This window comes from Nothoprocta perdicaria, unplaced genomic scaffold, assembly GCF_003342845.1.
Source record: "Nothoprocta perdicaria isolate Ctin4 unplaced genomic scaffold, notPer1 scaffold_75, whole genome shotgun sequence".
In the NCBI taxonomy this organism is placed as follows: domain Eukaryota; kingdom Metazoa; phylum Chordata; class Aves; order Tinamiformes; family Tinamidae; genus Nothoprocta; species Nothoprocta perdicaria.
In genome coordinates this window covers 1767038-1791920 of record NW_020456032.1, presented here as the reverse complement: position 1 = coordinate 1791920, position 24883 = coordinate 1767038, and the positions used below count along the sequence as shown (strand labels likewise).

At 40.7% G+C, this 24883-nt stretch overlaps 1 protein-coding gene across 6 annotated transcripts in view; it reads right to left on the bottom strand.

The window, feature by feature from the left end:
• Positions 1-24883, bottom strand: part of TNRC6C (trinucleotide repeat containing 6C) — a 49783-nt gene that overhangs the window by 4771 nt on the left and 20129 nt on the right. For 2 of the 6 annotated variants that reach the window (XM_026051377.1, XM_026051382.1), the window contains exons 3-16: positions 20629-20838; positions 19206-19372; positions 17839-17919; positions 17442-17499; positions 16946-17091; positions 11536-11709; positions 10118-10264; positions 9560-9679; positions 8241-8324; positions 7678-7909; positions 6031-6198; positions 4552-4743; positions 4248-4391; positions 1384-1500 (exon numbers count right to left, since the gene is read on the bottom strand). In XM_026051377.1, coding sequence (XP_025907162.1) covers positions 1384-1500; positions 4248-4391; positions 4552-4743; positions 6031-6198; positions 7678-7909; positions 8241-8324; positions 9560-9679; positions 10118-10264; positions 11536-11709; positions 16946-17091; positions 17442-17499; positions 17839-17919; positions 19206-19372; positions 20629-20838 — 2040 coding nt within the window. The remainder of the gene's footprint in view (positions 1-1383; positions 1501-4247; positions 4392-4551; positions 4744-6030; positions 6199-7677; positions 7910-8240; positions 8325-9559; positions 9680-10117; positions 10265-11535; positions 11710-16945; positions 17092-17441; positions 17500-17838; positions 17920-19205; positions 19373-20628; positions 20839-24883) is intronic. The other 4 variants (XM_026051379.1, XM_026051378.1, XM_026051380.1 and 1 more) reach the window with 4 other exon arrangements.

The window sequence follows — 24883 nt, the reverse complement described above, 5'->3', positions numbered from 1 at the left end:
TTTTTTAAATCCATTTTGAACTGGCAGAGTAAGTGCTATGCAGTTAGGCACAGATTTTCTGAGAGCAGCTCTTGAGCCTAATTTGCCAATCACCAAACCATGGCCTCAATTTGACTATTTATATTATGATTTTATATTGAATTATAATAATTTGAGCAAGAGGGCAACCGGTCCTCAGCTTTCTGTAAACTGTAGTACCAAAAAGCATTTAGCAATGATGACTGAGACATTAACAGGAGAAAAAAAAGGGGGGCAGGGGAAGGAAGCAGCCTGATTTTTCGAACTCAGAGCAGCTCTGCTTGCAATTCAATGCATGATACATGCACATTACCACAGATTAGATGTTGCTATGCCACTACTTCTCATGGGGTTAACACAAAGATTAGATGAGACTGCAAAAAAATAATAGGAAATAAAGCAGAAATGCATAGCAGTTAGAAGAAAAGCAAGCCACTGCTTTCGTTTTCTTTGCTTTCATTGGAGCAGAACCTTTCAAACAAAAGCTTTTTGTTTTCTGAGAGCATGAAGTGCATTCTGCAGTTTGACCTGGAGGTTGCAGCTTCATTTATTCAAAGTGGAGGGTTTTCTTTGATTAAATACAATACTGATAATACAATCCACACAACAGCTCCTGCATATTTTTCTAATGGGATAAATTAGATATTTAGGAAGCCAGCTAGCAAGCAAAGTTCCTGTGACTTGCAGAGAGAGAGGCTTCAGAATTAACAGCTCATTAAAAAGATTGGGACAAGTCACGTTATCTAGATCATCTGCAAGCTCAGGCATATAGGGTGCATCAGGCTTTGGAGTGGCTATTTAAAGACTTTTAAACATATGCTTAATCTACTTAACTAAGAGGACACGCCCACAGAATGAACTTGTTCTTTAGGAAGCTTCCTAAAGCAAACAAACAAACAAGCCCCTCCACAGCAGAGCACCTCCTACTAAACTTTTTCCTAAGTTAAAGACGGTTCAGCTTTAAATGTGGATTTATTGACAATTCCCTTCTCTGACAATTGACAGGACAATTGACCCTTCTCTGCTTACTGGAAGGGTCTAGTAACAGCGTTGCTACTGAGGTCCTAGAGAACAGGACACACCTCCCTCAAAGCTGCAATCAAAAGTGTAATTAAGAGACCTAGGTACCAACCCACAGTGGCAGCACAGGGCAGCATGTGGAGTAAAGGCATTTTTCCTTAGCACAATTCCAGGAATGCCATACAATGCTCAGGGTGAGGAGCTGCCAGGAGCCACCTACCATGGGACTTCAAAACGTGCTTGTGTCTGCAGCAGCGCTACTGTGGTAACTGGGAAGGAGCACTTTTCTAGGGCCTTTTCCCAGAATGTGGAGGAATGGGAAAGTAGAAAGGCCGTTTTTCGTACCTGCAATGCTAGGTGCGGATGCAATGCTGCTGAAAGAGCTACTGTAGCCGGAGGCACTAAGCGGCCAGGCACTCGATGAAGGCAGCGTGGCATTCTGAGATGATGTTGGGGATGACCCTGCAGAACCAGCAAAGAAGCAGCTAAGAAAGATGGGCATAATGAGGTTTGGTGTGACATAAGCAACTCGATCGTGTGCAAATACAAACCATGCGAGTTATTTTCCTGAATCGGCCTGGTCTCTGAATTCTAGGAATGAAATGTTACAGAATAGAAGGCATGATAAAGTGAAGCAGAAATCTTTAGTGGAGAAGAGAAGAAAGTTGCCACAGTGGCAAATGTATTAGTGACTGTGCAGAAGACAAATCCTGCATTTCCTTTAATATGCATGACTAAAATATCAGTGTTAAACTGTTTAGTCTCAAGGAACAGGCATTATTTATAAAGGTTCTTTACCAGCTGACTTGAGCAATGGCAACTGTAGATGAGCACAGATGTATATGATAAACTAATCTCTTACCATGAGTGATTTGTCCTGAATTACTTGAGGTAAGCACTTCCACATTCTAAAGCCCACAAAGATCTTTATTTTTTGCAGACTTATGGTAAGACAAAGATATATTTTAGCAGGCTCTTTCCAAACTAGTAACATTAAAGGAAATAGCCTGGAACCATCTTGGTAAATCATTTACAATCTGAGGATCTAAGCACACATACAATTTCCTAACCTGCAGCAGAGAAAAGAAACTGAACATAAAATAAAACATCTTCATTACAAAGACCAAAAGCGCTGGAAGTGCTCTCTCTAGCCACCAACAAAAATTGAGTGATTAATCTCAGGTGATTTATCATTACTGACATACAGTGATACTCAAGTGTCCTCAACCGACTAATAAAAATAGGCAAGTTCTTTGGAAAAAGGCACAGAGTGATGCACTGAGGTACATAAAAGGGAGGACATAAAAGGACAATCTCATCTCTCAGAGTTCAATAAACAACATAGGTTTCATGCTCAGCTGTAACTAAACCCAAACTTTACTTTATCCAGACTTACTGGGTCCCACAGGACCTATCAAAACAGACATCAGTCTCAAGCAAATAGCTAAATATAGAGGCCTTCTCTTGCTATAACCCATTCCCTACGCAGACACCTCTCTGGGGGGAAAGGAACTGTACCAGATTCAGCAGATCCACCTCACAGTGCTGGAAAGGATCCTGATTTCATTTCCCTAAGACTTCTAGTTTGTAGCACATGATCCGCTAAAACTTCATCAGCCACCAGGGCAAGCCAAACCCAAACCCAAGCTTAGGTTTGGTGTATTTCTAAGGGCACAGTGCAAGCATGGCACATACCACCGTGAGTGGTTTTCAGCTCTGTTAACATAGTCTTTGTTTTGCAGAATGTTTAATATTTGAAGCTGGTCTCTTCCTGGCAACATGCCATGAAAAGTCTCTACCTCATATGAAGCAGTGCTAACAAGAGTGCTGTGGATTTTTAAAATTGCCAACAGCTAGACTTACACACCTATCAGAAACTGATTCAATAATGACACTTTAATTAAAATTGCATTATTTACGTTAAAAAGATAAAAAGCTGATGAGCAAAGGAAGCTACGGACCCCAACAGTCACTGCTTTTTCACAAGGTTTTTTCTCTTGGAGGCTGTTTACCTCTGCACAGGTCATCTACTGACATTCAGTTATGCAGTTTAATTATTTCTTCGCTCCATAGATAGATTATATACTGACAGAGCTGGTATGTATTTTCCCTCTATAAAGAAATAAGACCTGCAGCAGCTGTCATCTGACATACAGGTGTAGCTTTGCAATGCTATGTTTTTGGCCTAAAGGGAGAATTTGTCAGATGTATCTGATCTCAACTTTGGCTGAATTACATTTTTGTACTGTTCTATTTAGCACTGCAAAGATTACTTCAAACGTTTTGGGTTGCCTGCAACTGAAAGTACACTGGGGTCATTAAAAGTTAATTCATCATTACCCATGCACATAAATACTTGATGTTTCAGCTTAAATAAAGATTCCTTTCTGGCAGTTTCAAAGCCAGTGAGAGACACAACTCCACATTATTCCAGGCAATGAAACCCCAATGCTTCCTTTCCCGCAGGTTCCATGTCCTTCCATTCGAACTAGCAAGTTCAGAGCTGGAAACCAGTTTCAAGGACAACTCCGATTTTTAAGATGTGCTGATATCACTCATTTAACTACTCTAACAAAATATACATTTTTCATCTTCACAAGTCTTCCTGACAACCTGACTGGAAACCTCCTGTGCATACCACAGTGCTCTAAATGGACGTTTTTCTTCAGATTGCTTGCCTCTTGTGGCATACTAACCACAATTAAACCAAGCCATCCTTCATAGGATCTAGCTGGTAAACAGTACTGTCTTACTGTTTTATCATTCTAGAGAATGCCCTTTTAATTTTGGACTAAACATAACTGGAAAAAAAAATAAAAACGGCATTGGGAAACATTAATTTTCAAGCTAATTCCTTTTTTTTGTCAGTTTTGAGGTTTTTTAGGTTAACACAGGTCTAATTTCTTTTCCTGTTTGAGCTTTTAATGAGGCAAAAATTGTGCTTGACAGCAGCTTGCTGCATCTGCCCCTGCTTGAGCAGGAAGGTTGGACTAGATGATCTCTAGAGGTCCCTTCCAACCTTAACCATTCTATGATTCTATGATCTGCAACAACCATGGAAATTATTAATATTTTATGACTATTTCATATAGGTAAGAGATTGGTCAGTATGTGGAGCAAAATCTTGTGCAAAACCAAGTGTCAGGAATTACAGAGCGCAGGAGAACGTCCAGTGACCATGAAAGTTTATAAGAAATATGTGTGTTTACCTCCACTTTTGAGAAGATAGCGATTAACATCCTGTATGGTGGTGTTTATGGTGGGCCCAGTCGGAACGCTTCCAGGAGTAACATCAGGGTCGTTTTCAGGGTCAATGTTCTGCAGTCCTTTCCATGGCACTCCTGGATGAAATTCTGTTCCAAAAATTAAAAGAATCAGTAGTGGATAAGGTCATAATTCTTCATTCTAACTTCTTCCATAGTTATCAAAAGGTAAGAAGGTTCAATACATAAAGCCAACAATAGTTTTCAAAGAGGTGAATGAGTTTAACATGAAAGCATTGTGTTTTGTTACCTGGTGGCCAGTTTATGCTGGAGCCATTGGAAATCTTATCACTATCAGTTTTGGCACGTGACCAGCTGTGAGGAACAGCTACAGGTGGACTGGCTGGTGACTCACTGTTTTGGATCAGATCATACCGGCCGTAGGAGTCATCAATGGAGGACTTTCCCGGAGGACCAATACTCAAACCTCCAGGGATAGCACCTGAAAGGAATGAAACGCCAAAGCTTTGTTTAGGAGAAGATTGATTTTTCAGCATGGAATTTCTTCTGAGCCTGTATTTGGTTATTATGCTCTTTAAAAAAAGAAGTAAACACAGCATGCAGGGCTTAACAGCTTTACAGCCTTACTAGGAATTACAACTGTGGGGTGCACCACTGGTACATTAATCTAGGCTTTCTGGTTAGCTAAAGAAATTCAGATTAGCTCACTGCCAAACAGACACTAAGTAATTCAAATCATTACTAAGTCTGTAAACAGAAATTTGCTGAGGCAGCATATTAAGAAAGATCACTGTAGGCAATGCCCTGTGCTCATCCTTCCTTAGATACTCATTACTGGCTGTGTGGCTGACTTGAATCGGCAGTTCTTGGCTTCTTACAAAATATCAAACAGTAATTTAGCATAAGCAGTACAACTGCAAGAAAAAAAAAAACCCAAAAAACACTGCTATGTAAAATACTTTGTACTGCTGGTAATAAAAAACAGGATAATGTCAAGTTCATGGAGTATCCTGTTCTAAAAGGACTAGGGAAAAAAGGCCTCAGGATATTGGATACTGATAGGGATAAAGGTATCAGATGCATTTAAAAGCATATATTTTGAAAGCTTTTTTAAACTGTCAGGTAACTCTTTGGAATCCAGGTAGTTTTGTGTGTGTGTGTGCATGTGTTCTTTCTTCTTTTTAAAGCAGCTCATCCCATGGGAAAAAAAAAGACGAATTCTACAACAGATTAGCAATTACTTTTAGAACACTATGAAGTCTGTGTCCCTACTTCCCAATGCACATATATGTATTATATGTATTACATGATCCATTGTGCCTTCATGCCTGACTGGCTGTGAAAGGTTTATGAGGTCTCGGTTGAGATGTATTAGAAAAAAGGTGACGTCAAAAACGCCAATGTAATGATTTTTGGAACAAAGATACGCAGACCTGGAGTAAAGGGAAGTTTACGGAAGATGTTTGCATATATCGCCAGCACTAACGGTTCGCTTTGCTTGAAATCCCATTTTCTGACCAATAAAATTCACCAATAAAAAGAAAAAGAGGAATTTTACACAAAGGTAGTAGCAGAAACTGAAGATTTTCTGCCTACTGTTGAGTGTGACTAGAGAAAACATTTTAAAACATTACAGCCTGAAAGGGTGCTTTGTAGCAATACTTTATCAAGTCTTAAAGAAGAAAAAAAGAAAGGAAAGAAAAGTACAATTCCAATGTGACCCAAGTCTCAAAAAGCCCGATGGACACGCAGGTTCAATGTGCCATACCGTGCTTGCTGGAGTTCTGGTCAAGCGAAGAAGCAGCACTGGACAGATTATCCATTGAGTTGGGGTGTGTCCACTGAGGAAGGCGAGACTGGGACTGAGAAGTGTCCTTCACTGACAAACCACCAGTAATGTCCATGTTATTTACATTCATGTTCGGGTTCAGTCCAGCTAAGGTGAAAGAGGTCGTTAGATATACACAATATACTGGTGGATTACAAAAAGGTAAATTTTTGTGCTTAAAAATCCAGTCAAAGGAATTACTAAACAATGATTTTCAAATACAGTTACATACTTACAGCAATTTACATTTTCAGTCTGTTTTCAGAATTTTTTCTTTTATGGGGAAACCAATTTACAGCAAATTTGGAAATTTTTAAGACACTGCTAAGAGGAAAAATCCAAACCTATACAAACGTATTTTAATGCTGCCAGTGTTTCTACTTTCAGTCCCAGAAAGGCATTCTGAAAGAACACACTGGAATGCAAAGTTTAAACTAGTGAAGAATTTGAAGCATTTTGTACCAAATACTAAAGCGTTGCTAAAGTCCTCCTGGCACACCTTTATCTTGCAGATCATTTTAGCTTCTTAGCAGTGTTAAGAACTCCTCACAGTGAGTAACTTACCAGTCATACAGAAGATCAGCTATTATTCATCAGAGTCGGCATTATACTACTTGGGTATATATTTGAATATAGAGAATAAAATCATGTAGACTTGGATTTCATTTCTATATTCATGTAAGTTAGGGAAGAATTTTGACAGGTTTGCATGATATGAACCTGGATTCTTTTAGATATGTAATTGTGAACATTAGCAGATCACAGACAGCTGAAATATGAGAGGAAATTCTTAGTGTTGGCTCTTAATTCATAAATTCTTTTGCCTTTTGGCATTCCTGCTATAACAGCTCCCCATAGCAGTCAGAATTACCTTTTTATTAGCTACATGACAGATAAAGCTTGGCAGTTCTGTTGTACAGAGCATAAAGAATGGCACAAAGAGATTACATGAATTTCCCTGTGTCATAAGGGAAGTCTTTGGCATACACGAAACAACCCTAGGAAACAAATTGCTCTGTTCAACCTGTCTCAAAGTTGGATCAATTATTTTGAAATCGTATCTCACCGATCTCTAATCTACCAGAAATGACCAGTAATGAAACCTTCAGAGCCCTCCTAGGCAATTTATTTCAGTACTTTCCTTAGATTAAGAGATCCTTGATCTTCAACTAGATCTCTTTTGATACAAGGAAAGATTATTACCTCTTGCATCAGCCACAGTAGACATGCAATATTTCTTTGAAGCTATTATTTAAGTTTCTGAAGATTGGTGCACGTCAAGAGCCTTCTCTTTAGCTTGCAGTGACCAAAGAGTTCCATTTTTCGTTACCTGTCACGTTTCTGAAATGTCTAATCGCTTGCACTATTTTCCTTCTTCAGAAGCAGTGTATAAATGAGCAAGTAAGGCTCACCTGTATAGCTAGCAGGCAGACATGCACTATGACTTAATAATTTTGATGTTGTTTACTAAATAAGACTTCTGAATTTCCAATTTCTTTTTATGTCCAAAGTAGCTGGACACTGAAAGAACAAAATACAAACTCTTTGCCTTTTCAACACTGAAAGGCTTTCATGCAGGACACCCACCAAGAGGGTAAGGAGCAAAGGTGTTCGGTGAAGACTGTTGCTCTTTGGTCTGCAGGTCAGGTAGGCCGGGAGCCTGGGGATGGGGTGAAAAGCTATCCATGGCTGATTTGCCTGCAGAGGGGTGCAAAGATAGATGTGGAGGGGGAGGCTGCTGCTTCATAAGCAGGGCCTGGGCCAGCTGGCGCTGGTGCTGCTGGATCTGCTGCTGCATGTTATTGATTGTACGTGCAACCTGGCAACAAAAGAGAAAGAACGAATAAATGCACAGGGAACAAAGGGACACTGGACTTCTTGTGCCACTTTTTTTGCATTGAAATAACACAACAGATCTCTCTTAACAAGTAAAATTCGACTGAATTGAGAATTGAATGGCTTCCATCCAATAGCTGAATGCTGTGAGGCAGCATTATTATTCTAGTATTCTTTCCTTTTTATCATTCAAATCAGGCTCTATGTAATTGTTTCGAAGGATACTTTAGCTGGTATGGTGCAACACAGTACAATCTCTTGCTGCTACTGAAATCAAACTCTAATGGTGAAATTAAGTTAGCTGTTAAACCTACTTGCTGCTCCTGTTGTCTCATGGGTCCGGAAACATTACGCTGAGCCTGTAACATCTGCTGCTGGATTTGTAAACGTTGGTACGCCTACAGGATGGGAATGAGAGGTCAGAGGTCTGGCCATATACAACAAGCCTGACACGCCTGCCTGACACTGCTCTTGTAAATTATAAAAAAAGACCCAACTCCGGGAGTTTCCTGAAAACTGTTCATGAAGCAAAAGCAACAATCTTGTAATAAATGTATTTTAAAATATATTTAAGTGCAGAGATTTTTGTCCAAAATCAGACACAAGAATGAAATTACTGCTGAGTTACAACTATTAGTTCTGACAGAACATTGCATTTAATCTGTTAAAATCAAGATTAAACCATACAGCACTAATCATAAGCTTGTTTACATTAAATGTTTCCTTATACCAAAAAAAATTCACAGTATTAATGGGTTAATTGGGTTGTAAAGTCTTTTTTCAACGTATTCTTTCTCAGGATCACTTGAATTTAAAATGCAAATTGAGTCCTGCATAGGTATTTTTCAAATAGCTGTGTGCTGCCAAATTATCACCATGGTATGAGACCAACTCTGTTCTCCTCAAAATTGGGAAAGCAGATCAAAATTGAACAGTGGTAACAAACACGAACACAAGGTTTCAACAACTATCACATGACATTAGCTACTGAGGTAGTTTGTCACACACGATAGCCTCACATTGAACCTTAGAAAATACTGACATACAATTAGCAAGATATATCAGTTTTGGTTAAAAAAAACCTGAATATGTATTTATCAATCATTTTACTTTTAAATGTAGCAGCAGTACACAGCCCTTCAAAAACAAGTTGTTCTTAGCATATGATGTGATGCCATCATTACAAGAAATTTATCCCACGCTTTATTATTTATTAAGGCAGCTGAATGAAGTTCTTCAGGTAACTAAAACTGCCAAAATTTCTCGCCTTATGCTGTGACAGATACACAGCAGTTTCACAGTTGGTCAATCAGTTAGATATGCTGGCATTTAATACACACATTAAAGCTGTTTCAAAGATATGCTGTCTTACTCACACCAGCGTGACTACAACTCACTTCACATTTCACTTATTAGTTTGAAAGGATTAATTATTCTACAAACGCTTATTTATAAAGCCTGAGGTACAAAACATGGTTTCGTTTCTTTAAAAAGACTCTACCAAACAAAACACCATCTGACTTGTTTCAAAGGTACGTCACTCCCATTTATGAGTTTAGTTAGCATTTCTCCTATGTTATCTCCATGCCTCCAGTTCTCATTCAGAGCTTATTTACCACGTCTTTTAACTCACCAGCTGTAGCTGATAGAGCTGGTTCAACATCGTCATATGCTGAGGATTAATTGGCGAGGTTAATAGTGCAGGGTTGAGACCAATGTTTTTTGCTGCAAACTGCAAAAGCTGTGCTTGAACCTGGGAAAGAGAGGTGCATTAAATACTGCCTATTCGCTGCTAACAGTGACAACAGTGTAAACCATAAATAAAGAGTCACAAGACATGGGCTGAATAACACGACTATTCTCAGAGTTTGCACATGAACCATCAAAAAATAACAGGAGGCTAAAATACAAATCTTAGTAACAGCAGCCAAATGTCCATTACAGAAAAAAAAAAGCAGAGAACAAACCCCTCGGCTATCTAAAAATACTGCTCATGCAAAAAAAGGAAGGAAAGAATCTGCACAAATTGACAAAATACGAGAACCTAGCAATGCTCATGGGCTAGTAAATCAACACAGGAATTGCAAGGAAACAGCAGAATCAAGAGCACGAGAGAATCAAAATGGAGAAGAGAAAGCATATAGGAAAACTCTGGGAAAAAGAAAATAGGGAAGAAGAAATTTCATCTAACCTGAGGGGATAGAAACTGAGGCACTTGAGCACGAAGACTAGGCTGGGATGAATTAAGAGGTTGCACTGGCGGTTGCTGCGGCTGTTGCATGGTCCTGGCTTGTGCTGCTCCGCTATTGCCAAACATACCCAGATTGCCACTCGGTATCTGCAAAGGACAGGAGAGACACTGGCATTTAAATGCACCGCCCAACACCGCCTGGACATTACTCGTCTGCACAGCCTTCATCCTCAATGCAAATGGCAGGCATGAATAAAGAAAGTGATAGATGCAGCTTTCTGGACTATCAGGTTTAGAATGAGGCGTGCCAAAGATCACCCTAATTCCACAGCAGCCCAAACCTGCCAAAGCTTTGCATGGTGTCTGCGCAGAAGGCAGGATATCCATTGTATCAGGAACAACCTCAGAGGGCCAGGAGAGGAACAAGAAGAAGCACTCGCCAAATGTCTTTGTTCTGACGTGGGAAGGGATAGGGGAGTGCAATTATTAAGCTCTCAGCATCTTAAATGCTAAATTATCTAGGCTGTTCTTGTACACAGTCATTTTCCAAGGCCACTGATGATGGGCATAATATTAGTGCTGTCCCTGCTTCTCAAAGATAGGTTTAATGGGTTGCAAGTGCTGCACAAGCATTACCTCAGGAAACACGGTTCTAAGCACTTTACTACGTTTAAATATGAATTAACCTGAATAGAATATAGGTAACAAAGGCCACAGCAGAACGACACAGTTGTTTCGTGTCATTCATGTTTTGTTTGTTCTGGGTTGCTTTTTCCTATCTTAGCAGGTCCTTGGATTTTATGACAAAAGTGACCTTTCTTGAGTTTAGGACCTCTTGGTATTTATATATCAGTCTCCATCTCGGAGTGTTTAGCAATCTCCCCTTCCATCTCCTTTCCCCTCTCAGTCCCTTTCCGTGTGCCCTGTCGTGGGGACTGAGCATCCCTCCTGTCACAGCACTTTAGGTGGCCAGCAGTTGCTTTCTTCCACCTGTCAAAGCAACGAGCTGCCTTGACAGTTACGACAGGAACAAAAAGCCCCATGGCTCCTCAGCCATCTCGTCGCTGAATAACCACGCCAGCCAGGAGAGAGGAACTGCAGCCACCCCGTGACAAGCAGCAACGCCTCCGAAACAGAGAGCTCCATCAATCACGGCAGGGCTGTACAGCTCACTAGCGTAAATCCATAACACCAGAGTCTCTTCTCAATGGCTGCATGTAATGAGGAGGCTAATTACACCCAAGCACTTGTTTTACATCCCATAAAGCAAAAATGTTTATGCAGCAGGTTGTTTCTCTGCTGTTTTATCCCCACTCCGTGCACATAGATTGAGTCCTCGTTTCCACTTGGAGCCAGTGCTTCCAAAGGGGGACGGAAGGAGCGGGAAGGTGAGTTGTGGTCTCTGCAAGTGGCCTTACCTGTCTAGAAGAATTCAAGTTTTGCATGCCCAGCCCTGAGGCAATCCCGCCCAGGGTCTGATTAGGGAGTGCACTGTTTGAAAGGGGGAGCTTCAGGCTTGGTGAAGGCAAAAATGGTGAAGTAGTGGGCTCTTCCACTAGGCCGCCATCCTGATTGGAGAAACAAAGGGTGAGCTGCGCGCGGCACCCAGCAGCGGGCAGCGCACAGAACAGGTTCCCATGGAAATATAGGAAGGCGTGGATGAGCAAAAAGATTTGAAAAAAGGTTTAAAAAAAGAAGAAAAAGAAAAGAAGAAAAAAAAAAGAAGTATGAATAATAAGGAATGAAAAAGTATGGGGTGAAGGAAGAAGAAAAAAGAGAAACAGGGTTAAGGTACTGTTTTTCTCCACGTTGCCGCAGCTACATGCACAAGCGCGCGGAGCCCCCGGGCCGGCGCTCCCGCGGGTGGGAGCGACCCTAGGTGCCAGGCTGGGGCTGCTGGTGCAAGGGGAGCAGGGCAAAGCTGGGCCTAGAGCCGCCAGCACCTCCTCCCACGGGCCCCTCCGCACCACCGCTCTGGAGGGTGCAGAGGGAAGAGGCCCCGCACATGCCCAGGAAGTCTGGGAATTCTCATTGCCCAGGAGGTCTGGGAATACTCATGCAGCCCCGACTGACACCCACTCCAAAATGCTCCTCTCCAATGGCATAAAATCATTTAAAAGCAGCAATTATTACATTGTCTGTACAGTCTTTTTAAAAAGGGTGTTGAGTCACTGCCTCATCCTCCCCCTAACATCTCCCCCTGCCCTAGGGAAAGCCTAGATTACAGCAAGAGCTTAGGAGTCCCCCTGGTCATCAACCACTGAACGAGGACATGGTGCAGATGGCAGCCCCGTCAAACAGCGAGTCAGAAAGTAAAACAAACCACGTAACCCCGGCCCAAGAGGTACAAATCCAGGTCTTATTACAGGGAGGCACTGACTCTGTGTCAGACAGGGCTGCAGCAGGCAGGATCAAGTATCACCACGCGGCGAGTACAGCGCCAAAACTATGCAGGGCGAAAAAAAAATCCTTAATTTGCCTCCTGCCAGACGAGATATTTTTAAGGCAGCATCTTTGCTGCCAAAGAAAGGGTTTTTTATAGCTGAGGAGTGAGGTTATTTCGACTGATAAGCCCAAACTCTCAGCAGACCGTGAGATACTAAAAAACATCTTCTGTTAAAAAAAGCAGATCTCTCCTCTAACCAGATACCCAAACAAATGACCTAATGTACTAAGTAAATGTTGAATTCGGAGTTAACCCTGAAAAAAACACATAAATGATGGCTACCCTTTAATGCAGAGCAAAAGTTTCGTTATGAGCAGGCGCTGCAGCACCTGGGGTGGCACCCAGCTCTCCTGAGCCGGACACTGACATTTTCTAATGACACCCCCAAGGTCTTGCAGCTCGGCATGTCTGACATGCTGCTGGGCAGCAGTCACACGCTACAAACAACTGCAGCTTGCATGACAGGAACAGGTTCAAGGATTTCTCCTTGCATCACGGACATGTGTTTACAATATGATCCTTCCCTCTAACTGCCACCCTTTCGCTTGGTTTTAATTTTGCCCCGTGAATTTTTTTGTAAGGGTGCTGGCTGTGCACCAACCTGCACTCTTACAAACAGAACCCAAACTGCTTCATTTCTTTAGCATTTTAGTCTGTCAACAAGTAGGACTCACCATTCTCAGCCTAGACCAAATGACAATCACCTCTAGTTATTTTTTCAGTTTCTTTTATTCTTTAATAGTACAAATCACGCGGTATGCAGCACAAGACTTATTTTTTTGAAAAGATTTCATGTAAAATCCTGCAATGGTAACATTTCCTCTACACTGATCCAATGCGAAGCACAATAATAGGCTTAATGATGCATTATTTGGAAGGCTTTGGGAAGTATCTTACAAGAGCCCTATATACTGAGTATCACAGACTGCAAGCAGCACCACTCGATGGTTTGGATCTCTGTGAGATATGGACAATTTAGCACAGGATTCCTGAACATTCTGGCAGTTCCTTGCCAACAACTGCCACTTCATGAATCAAAACAGCTGAACAGATGGACGCCAGACTGCAGAATGTGCCAAAGGGCTTCACATAAAGTCAGCTACAAAAGCAGCAGAAAAACAAGTAACTTCTTAAAAACAGAAACAAAATCGTCTTGCAAAGAAGGAAGCTAAAGAGATGAAATTTCACCACAAAACAGGATTCCTTCAAACCTGACAGCAGGTAGGTATGGGTGTAAGAAAACTGCAAGAGTTTCAATATCCAGAAATGGGTTTATCATCAGTATTTTTATTTTTGGTAATAGAAGAACTAGAAAGACGATGAAATGATAAAATATCCCATTCAGTTTCTCAAAGAGAAGAAGCTCTCACACTCACTAGGGACAACTGGGAAGGAGAAGGTTGAAAGAATCCCCATAGTATTTGTATTAAAAAGAAGAAATAGTCTAGTCAGCTAGAAAGAACTTCTGTGGAAGAGCCCGACTGCAGTCAACACTTGTAGGCCTGGATTTCTCATCAAGGGGGAAGAAAAGCTCGTCAGCAAATAAGATAATATTGAAAAAGAGACTTCATTCGTAAGGGGAGTATTTCATACAGACTCCTCTATTTCTCAGAATTTGGAAAACAGTCTGGAATAAAGGCAAAGGTTAAGACAAGATTCAAAGCTAGCAACACAGAAGAAAGCACAAAAAGCACTCTGCTCTGCTTTTGTCACCTTGATAAACATAACACATCTTCTCAATGGTCTAGAACACAGCAGGTGCATCTAACTGTGCTAAAAAAACATTAAATGAAACCTCATTATGGTTCAGGATTTTCAGTAGAAGAGTGGGCCAGTTCCGATCATTGCCAACCACAAGTTTCTTCTTGAAGAAGACCTGAGTTTCTTCTCATGTCAGAAGAAACATCACTCAATAGCTACAATGAGAACACACATGCAAGTTGAGTCCTAACACACTGGAGGGAGATGCAACTTAAGCGCCTACGCGTCATACAAAGATCCTCTGAAACACTCTGGACTACCAGGAATTTTTTTTTCTTTTTTCTTTTCTGCTTGTTTTTACAGATGTGATGGCTCCAGAAGACATCAGGTATCATCTTTAAGCAAACTTGATACCTAATTACTCATCTCCTAGTAAAAGATAAAGTGGCTGAGATCATGGTATATTAGCATGGCACTGCTATGCTGGATCTTATTTTCTTCAAGCCACTGGGCTTTCTCCCTTCTCCTTTCATGGTGCTACATGGCAAAATAATATCCTGAAAAAAATAATACAATTAACAAAGCAGAGTAAAGAGCATGTGTGGCAAAGCTCGGAGGAACAAGTCAGGGCAGAAATTCAAAGGAGATGTTTAGTTGCACAGACCAATCTGGGCGACTTCTTCATCTGAATAAGTGAGTGCTGACTTTATCTTTCAAAGCAAATGCAGTGGAAGCAGCACTGAGACTTAAGGGAGCTCAAAAAATCAGCTGGGAGAGCAGGAGCACTGAGCCCATCAGCACAGTTTTCAAGTTCACCAGCAACAGAAATCTTACATAACTTACTGGAGACTTGGCAAGGCCAAATAAAAGGGCAGTGACTTCCTAAGAGAACAGGTAAAATCAGGAATTTTGGCTCAGATGCTTCGTGCAGCTGTGGCAGAGAGGGATGACCTAATTGGGGAAAGAGGCAGCTCCACCTTCATGCTCTGAAATAGGGCCTCAAAAGGGCAAAAAAAGAATGTTTTGAAGAGGAGCTGCTCCAGCACCAGGAGATGTAAATATGGAAAGAGTATCTTTGGAAAAATCTACCCTATTCTTAGAGACTACATTTGTTTCATCCACTTCAGCAACTTGCTCAGCACTGTGGCAACAAGTACAGTTTGGAATCACAATTATTTCCTTCATTATAAGCAAGCCATCGTGACAGATCATGCCTAGAATGACAGATTTTACTAGCTGTATGAATATGAATGATTTTAGTACTCCCTTTTCAATACTTGTGTTTAACATATGTTTCCATAATTATGCGTTATGCGGCATATAATGAACCTCTCTCTCTGGCAATAATGTTACTATTCAAGATACTGTTAAACTAGGAAAGAGAAGGTTAATTGGCACACACGCACTAATTTTGTGCCCTTCATCAAGAGAAGGATCCTTCAGTTAACATATTCATTCAGATTCACCACAGACAAATAGATTTGCCACAATTAAGAATAAATGATGAACTTTAGAGTGGCAGGAAGAGAAAAAGCAGAAAGAAGAGCTGGGCTGAGTTTGATAATGCTGAAAATAATACAATCTGCTCAGTCTGGTTTAAGGAAGGACAACATAAAAGCTACCATACCACTGTAATGTGAGTAGGTAGCCCTGAGGAACAAAGTATTATTCCCTTCATAAATGGAAAAGCATATTTCTAATGAATTCATTAATAGAGGAAACTACCATGATACTATGCTAACAAGCACTTGTGACAGCATTTGAACTATCACAACTTTTGCTATGCAAGGACCCTCTCATGGAAATCTTATAAATGCACTCATTTTTCCCTTATTAATGTAAATAAGCTGTATCATACACTTGTTTTTAAATCAACTTGCTTACAGTCTGCATTGCACCAGAACAAACATATGGTTAACTGTTTAGCCTGCAAATACAGCAGCAACAGTAACGGCTGCCATTAAAAGGTCAGTGTTTATCAGTTGTTCTACTCTTAACACCTGCATCTGAAGAGCCACTCTGATTTTCTGACCACAGTACCTGGGAACCTATCACACCTAGGACCGTAATTTAAAAGACATCACTTTAGTTCAGATCACAAGGGAAAGCATAAGGTGGAGGACCATGAAAATCATCATTATTCAGGGTCCATGAAACTTTTAATATAATCTGTGCTAACAAGATTAGATGTCTTTACTACCTCACATCCTGTGAACAGCCCACATAAAATTAATTGGCTTCAGTGCAGTTTGTATAAGGTACCGCCTTCTACATTCAGGAAAAAAAAAGCCCAAATTCATTCACTGTCTTTCCTGCCACTTCAAATAATCCATGAAAAAAAAGAACGGCACTGCAGACTGCCCTTCCTCTATTAATCATTTTCCAGGGGATTATGAGGTGCTTTGGTGGGTCCGTGTCTAGGACTTTGCCTCAAGCTGTGAACTGCACCTTCTGCTGCAGACCTGGCTGCACTGTTCCCCTCCTCCTTTTCTTTAGACACGCTGTTTCTTGGATACCACGGATTTCTGTAGCCTTCTACTCTGTCATTACCTGGTCCTGGAAAACTGGTCACTGAGCTTTCTAAGCAGACCATGGAAATGATCAGTATTTCTACATCATGCCCAATTTTGACTTGTCAATCATACCCATTTTTATCATGTTATCCATATTTCTCAGCTTACCTTGTCAAGGAAAGTGGGGCGGTCCATGGAAGACTCTTTGGAGATTGGTGGTGGGCGGCAGCCGAGGGATTTGGTGACCATTCCATTGTAGTCGGTCACCCCCATTCCACGCTTGTCCATTTCCACCTTCTTTTCCAGCAGAGCACCTTCACACAGAGCAAGGACGTATTTTCAAGACATGGAAAAACAAAGGTGATGCCAAGAGACTGGAGCTGCCAAGACTCTGAAAACCAAAACACTCTAGAAGCTACTCCTAAATCTGTTGCAAATCACTCCCGTTATAACGGAAAACTATACATTTTGCCTTTGGAAGCACTAAACCCTTCACACCTCTGCCCATCTTGATTGAAACCCACATTGCCTTGCATTAAAAAAGCCCAAATAATCTTAAGAAAAAAAAAAAAGTTATCCAATTAAGCTGGAAAAGATCAAACTCCAGAATCATTAAGTTGCATTTTTTAAAGAGAAAAAAAAATCTAGTTACACAGCTACTTACTCATGGCCTGATCGAGATTCATATTGTTGCTCTTCAAGGCCTCTTCCGCTGGCTCTCTCTGTTAACAATATGGATTAAGTTAAAAAAAAAAGTAACTATGATTTACTATGAATTATTACTGACGTTCAAAAGTCTGTTGTTGCAAAACTCAGAACTTCAGAAGTTCTACAGATATCATCAAGTTGACTCTATGAGCAAGCAATCTCAAAGAGCAATCTATTAATTTACAGTAAATTTCTGAAATTAGGGAAAATGTCTAAAGGCAGATAAGAGAACTAATTCCCTGAGAAGAGGAAGACTAATTCTCTTTTTGTAGCTACAGCCGGAACCATCAGAAAAAGAACTGCACGCTACAGAAGCTGAGCCATGGAGATGCTGAAACGTGAACACTACTCACAGGGAAGCCCATGTCTGTGAGCTGTTTTATCAGACGGTTCATGATCCAGGCCTCATCTTGCTTGCTAGATGTCTTCATGCCCTGAGTTAAGTGAGCAGGAAATGTCATTAATAGCCTATTTTCTATAAGCATGCTAATGGCATACAGATCAAATATATGACTAGTTTTCCCTCTCAATAATACATGCTACTGTAAGCACTGTTAGTACAGATATTTATAACATACACAGGAAGCCTACAAACAAAATAGCTAAGATTCTCTTCCCCCCACAAAACATAAATATTTCCTCTCAGTCGAATGGCTCTATTTGATTTGCTGACCACTGAATTAAAGCTACCTTTAAATTTTTCATCTTTCCTCTTGACTGAAGAGCACGATGAAAAAAAAAAAAAAAAAAATCTGAAATAGCATAAAGTTCCTGAAAAACATTCCCCCAAAACGACTTTGCAACCTGGAAGGTAAGAATGTTACGCCCATAACATTCCCATGGGCATAATGGATAAACATAATGCCCAGGGTATTTTTTAAAAAACAGACAAGAATGCTTAGACTTTCAAAGAGCTCTTGTAGCTTTTCTCTTGTAAAATCCTCTAGGAGTACTTTTCAGTTCAGTTCTTCAGAAATTACCAAGAGACAAACGCCCACTTGTTTTGGGATGTGGCCATTGGGAAAAAACAGCCATACTACCTCAAATCACCGGCTAATTACGGCGGCTAAGGGAACAACAAACTAACTGGCTACATGTAATCCTAGCTCCCTTGATTTGCGGGCTGGCTTTTTCCTCACATAAAACCTCTGGGCAATGGAAAACATCCTAACCTAACTGCACATGTCCTCTGTTGCATGTGGCATTAATACAAATCTACTTTTGTTCTCTTAACAGTACAACACCACAGAATTATCGATTTCTCTTTTGTAAGGAGAAAATAGTTTTTGATGGACCACTTCACCACAGACCACAGTTTGGCTTTCTGGCACCACGGAAAACGTTTCAAAGTCCTCCTTATGATTTTTCCATTTGCTTTGCTAACATGCTATTATTTCCCCAGAACACACTGAGGTTTATAAAATCTACCGAAAACAAAAAGAGAGACAAGGAATCCCCCAAAACAAGCAAAAAGTGAAAGACTTCAGGAGAACAGCGCATGTTGGTCCTTACAAGTAGAGGCTTTTACTTCATTTGTAAGCAGAATGGTACTTAAATCCCCTTCCCACTATCACCAGGTACATTTTCACCATTCCCGAGGGAATAATTTCCATTGAATCCAAAGTATTAATGTTAGGAGGAATACACGCAACAACTGATGTTAGAAATGCTCTATTGCAATTCTGTGAAGTTTCAGAGACTCTCCTTGTTTTTGACCCACCTTTTGAAGTCCTTTCTTCGGGGCATTCCCCCAGGAATTACAGGAGGAGCTGCTCTCTTGAGAGGCAGTATTATTCCACATATCTCCTTCTTCATCTTCCCACTGACTAGTACTGAGATTCACTTCATCCCCACCACTGCCCCAGCCTTCTTGCATAGATTTTGAAGCTGAAGGGAGTGGAGAGAGGGAAAAGAAAAGCAGATCACTCCACCTGGTGCAAATTTTACAGTAACATCCCTTCAAGCCCTACATGAACATCTAAGTATTTTCAAGAGATCCAAAGGTTCAAAAATGAGCTTATTGGGCATCAAACTACAAGGACTCCTTCCTTGAAGCCAGAAAAACAGAAACATACTCTAAAACCTGTCATAAAAGAAAAAAAATCCAGTAACAGCAAGTCTTTTCTCTCCTGAGTAGGATGACTCAAGCATCCTGAGGGACAAGGCACCAGAAGTAGGACCACGTACTGACGACACAATTTTGCTGCACAATTTTTTCCACAAATCCCACCATTTTAGCTGCCATTTTTTTCTGATGAGCAAAACCGAATTTCAAGGCTACCATCTGCCAGAAGCCAACTCATTCAGACCTCAGAAGACCGGGGACTGAAGAGGGCTAACACAAACACTTTACATTAACTGATGACAATGAGGTGCCTCTTCTTCAGCTCAAAGGCCTCTTCTTCAGCTCAAAACATTTTAAGACCTCCCATCCTCTCTCTTTAGGTTTCTGGGACCTCGCAATTCTCTCTCAGTATCATATTTTACACAAGCAAAGGACTCTGAAGACCACCACAGCCCAAAGAAACTGCTAAAAACCAGTGCAGCCTACAGGGTATTGAAAGAAGGAAGGATTTTATAAGTTAAGAGTTTCAAAGCAATAAGTAGCTCAGCATGTTCCTGAAGCTGTGAACAGTTTTGAGAGATGAACAGGACATCCACTTCCCTCACCTTCACAGAACAGTGACGTTTTGACACGTCCCTCTCAGGTGTTTCTTTTCCTACCAAAATCAATCCTAGCCTGACCCAGTTCAGTTGTTCCTCATCCCGATACTGGTTTCTTTTAAAGATCTAGGGATAAGTGCTGTTCATTTTTCTGCATTATTTTCCCATATCTTTGCATTTATAAGGTACTGCTTTCAAAGTACACACACAAACAACAACAGAAAACCTTACAGGGAGCATAATTAAATCTTCTGGGGAAATTCACTGTATTTCTATTTTTAAACGTGCTATCATGGGAGAGAATTTGGTAACTGGAATGTTAAAGCTTTGCGACAGCTTCTGGACTTCTGGAAAACAAAATTATTAACACAGCCTTTGATTTAAATGCACAGAAAAAAAATGCTTTGGGGGAATACAAGTGGAAGGCAAGGCACGTACGGCTGCCCCATTTCCCCGAGCTCTTCTCGGAGCGTGGTTACCTGGTTTGCACAGTGCTGGGGCAGCAGCTGGAGCGCTTGTTCTTCCGTACGTCCCCGCCGGCTCGGCAGGATTCTCTCCCCACCCGGTACCACTGCTGGGGGGCTTGCCCCACGCCGAAGTGCCATTATCAACCGCAGCGGAGGGGGAGGCCGGCTCTCCCCAAGAAGCTTCGGCCTTCGTGTGGACAGTAGGCATTTCACCCCAGCCTGCTGAAACAAGGAAAAGGGGAAAGTTTTCTTTGGCCACCACTTGGCTCAAAAGCCTGCTTCTTGATCGACAGCAGTACAAGGACACAGATCATTTTTCAACATAGGCAGGAGGTGGCAGGCTGCTGGGCAAGCACTGGATCTCGTAGGAAGGTATCACAGCAAGTTCCACTCCAGGGGAGGAGGAACTTCTTTCCTGGGAGGGTGCCAGAGCCCTGGCACAGGCTGCCCAGGCAGGTTGTGGAGTCTCCTTCTCTGGAGGTCTTCAAAACCCATCTGAATGCCGCCCTGTGCCCCGTGCTCTGGGTGTCCCTGCTGGAGCAGGAAGGTTGGACTAAATGATCTCTAGAGGTCCCTTCCGACTTTGAACCTTCTGTAATTCTGTGATCTGTGTTACCACCTTAAGCAGTCGCAGATTATATATGTTGAAGTTAGTGCTTACACCTTTTATTAAAGGCTCATGGTTGAGTGTTAGGTATGAGGCTGCTCCCTACATACCCCTTCACGCTGAAGCTCTACATTATAATCCATATGGCTTTTCCAGACCAACCGGATGTGACTGGATTTGACTCCAAAAGTTGCAACTCAGAACCTATAGCACAAATATGAGGAATATACATAGAAGTCACTGCCATTCAACCAGGCAGCATTTTAATTCATGAAAAGGTGTAAGCTACTGTAAAGAACTGTGCTTAGCCTGACTTGAATCTAATGCACTCAAATCCACACGGCAGTGGTTTTATTTCTGACGCTGAATATACCAAGCCCAGTCATGCAGATTCTGACCTATTAAGAGCAACATGGTGTGACACAGAAAATGCTTGAACCAGATTTTAAATTACAATTACCTCTATTTTTTTCCTATGAGTTCAGCGTTTTTGTTGAACAAACACTTGAGATCATTTTTTTCTTTTTAAAAATCTTTTCAAAGATTTTTTTTCTCCCCAGAACAATGTGTAGCTAGGACAGCTTCCTACCTTCATGAAAGACCTCTTTGTTTTAGTACATTTTTCGGAAAGACCAATTTGGATCGTACATGATTTCAAAGTACTTTTAAAGATGCATACAAATGTATATTTATACCATGTACATTAAAAGACACATAGGTATATGCGCACAAAAATCCATATAAATGGATACATTTATACAAAGTATATATATAGAAACATAATATATTTAAACAACACAACATACTATGTGAATTAAATAACATATGTAAATATGTAAAAATATAATATATATGAATGTGTGTATATTATAAATTTATACATATGCATATATACATGTCATATGCATAAAACAAGTCATACATAACAGCAAGAAAACAAATTTCTTATGTTTCCCTCATATCTACAGAAGCAGATACCCAAAGAAGGTAGACAGTGACAAGGAATCACTTAAGCACATGGCCTAAGCAACAGTGTTTCTTCAAGCAAGTGCTTATTTTCACTGGAAGTCATTGCAGGACTTGGTGAATTCAACAGAAATTATGTTATGGAAGCTGCAGTCAATGTACAGCCAAAAATATTCAGGATACTACTTGGCACACAGTGGAAGAAAATCCTAAAATCCTTGTTTAAGATTGTTCCTTGCATCTTCAAGAGAACTAATTTAAGCTGCACTTTATTGGAATTTCTTTCTCACTACTCAGAAGAAAACCTTGTCGGACAACTGCATGGATTTATTTTAATTACACAGCATCTGAAAGGGATTAGCTGCACACAAATGAAGCAAATAAGCAAAGCATCTCTGAAGGGCCAACTAGATGCAAAGGCAGAGAGGGCAGAATAGCAGCATTTCCCTGCATTCACGCAAACTACATGGGAAACTAGAAGTACCCATAAAACCAACCTCAGAACACAATTCATACACTGAAGTGATAAAGTGTACTAGTTTGTGGAATTAAAAGAATGGAAGGAATTGGACCATTTGTTCCTGTAAATTCAATAACATTGATTAAAGAACACAGATGTGCAATGCCAGGTTATTTTTGCCTTAAGTGTACTGAACAGTAAATATTACGGAATTACAAATAATGAGATAGTCTTTGCTAAGATAACACTTGTAACTACAAAAAAAAAAATTAAAATTAACATTTTTAAAAGAATCTTGACAGACTGAATTCAATTCAGAAAATTAGTTAATAAAAGCGGAAGGCTGCTGCAGAAATAGTTTATATACTGCAAAAATTAACCACAACTCTAGCAAATTCCAGCATATTTGTCAATTACGAATCTGTTTTTCCTGTCAAGAGGCACCTGCTTCCTTGATGTTATTACTTCTTTGCCACCTTTCTGTGACTCTACATGACTGCTCCATTTTAGAAACCTGAAGGGACGCACAAGGCTGCATTTGCAAATGGATGTTGCAAAATGCTGCAGGTAGCAGGAAATGCATTTCCTTTGCATTCTGCTAATGCATTCTTTTTCTTTTAACATTTATCCTTGATTTTTAGAATAACCTTGTAGGATTTTTCACACACAGGTGAACTATCAGAGAGCGCAGTGCAAAGAGCTTGCCCCGGGATACGCAATGCTTTCCCGTCCTATGCAGCTCCCAACAATGGAAGTTTGCAAACTATATTACAGAAGGTTGAGTGAATGCAGGAAACCTGAAAATTTCTTTAAATCACTGTTTGGAAGGATAACAATGTGATTTTTTTTTAATGGAAAAAAAAAAGCATGTAGCTAGATGTTCCTGAGAAAAAGCTCCGTGTTGTTTTGTTTGTTTTTTAAAAAAAGATCTGGATGAATGTTGGTTTTAAACAGAGTAAACTCTATTAAGCGGCTCTTTGGCAGGGCAGTGAGGTTTTAATATTGCCATTTTTAAACACTCCGAATTGCAAGAAACAAGAAGATCACAGTGAGTAATAAATACAGACACATTAGCAGTTTGTTTTATAGAAAAAACAAAACAAAACATAATTAACACTGGGCCCCAGCCAACAGGAAATCCTCAAGGGAAAGTAAAATGTTAGCTAAACTATGGCAGGATACAGTTGTTTTCCCTCAAAATAACCCTATAGCCATTTGGATAACAGAAATTGTTTTCCTTGAAGTTGCTTGGTTTGTGATAAATAGCGCAAGCATCTGACTACAACACAGGCAAATTTAATATTGGGACCTTCTGTAGGCGAAAAAGGATGAGATTCTTCAGCAAAATGAAGTGACTTACTAAATATTCACTAGTTAGTCTAAGAATAATGGAAATGAGCTATGAAAATGCACATGGGGAGCGGAGGTTGCATGTTTTCAAGTGTCACTCATGAGCCTTGACCTTTCATGTCTTAATTTTCTAAAGGGTTTCCACTGCACGCAGCGGAGCTCAGGACCTGCTCCCACCAAGAGAGCCGGCAGCTCTGCAATTCCAGCTAGGAATTCAGCTTTCAGCAAGGACGTCAACCTTGCAGCGAAGGAGGGGAGAGGCTTTGCAGAACCAGTCCAGGAGCCCCCTCGTCCCCCTCTACAGCATGTTAGCTTTTTCCAAAGGGTATCCTAAAGGAGCTCCAAATGGATCCAGTTTCAATTCCACCCTAATGCAAATTCAAGGTAGGAAAATAATCTTGTATTCTTTGCTTCATGCAAATGACACATTATGAATGAATAATATTTAAGTTGCCACCAAGATGATGGTACAGGATGATAAAAGAAATAACAAGAAGACTGCAGAGCTTTCAGGCTTTAGAGCTGGTTTAAAATTTCAATTACTTACTCTCCAGGATCTCCAGAGACCTTAATTCTCACTACGAAAGCTCCACAGGTAAATCTACATTATCTTTTATCAGCCCCTTCTTTCAGAGGGACAACTGGAACTCTGCCGGTCTCCATCTATCCAATATGAACAGCGGAATAACAGGGATACTTCAGAGCATTGGGAGGATGGTCCGTGGCTCTCCAGGATCCAGCAACTTCTCTCTCCTGCACATTCCCTACCTGCAAAACCTCTTCTCTCTCCTCACTCTCCTTGTATGAAATTTGCAGGAGTTGGGAGTGCGGCTAAGAATTATGCACAAGTAATTTAGGTTAAAATTTAATCTAAATCAAAACCA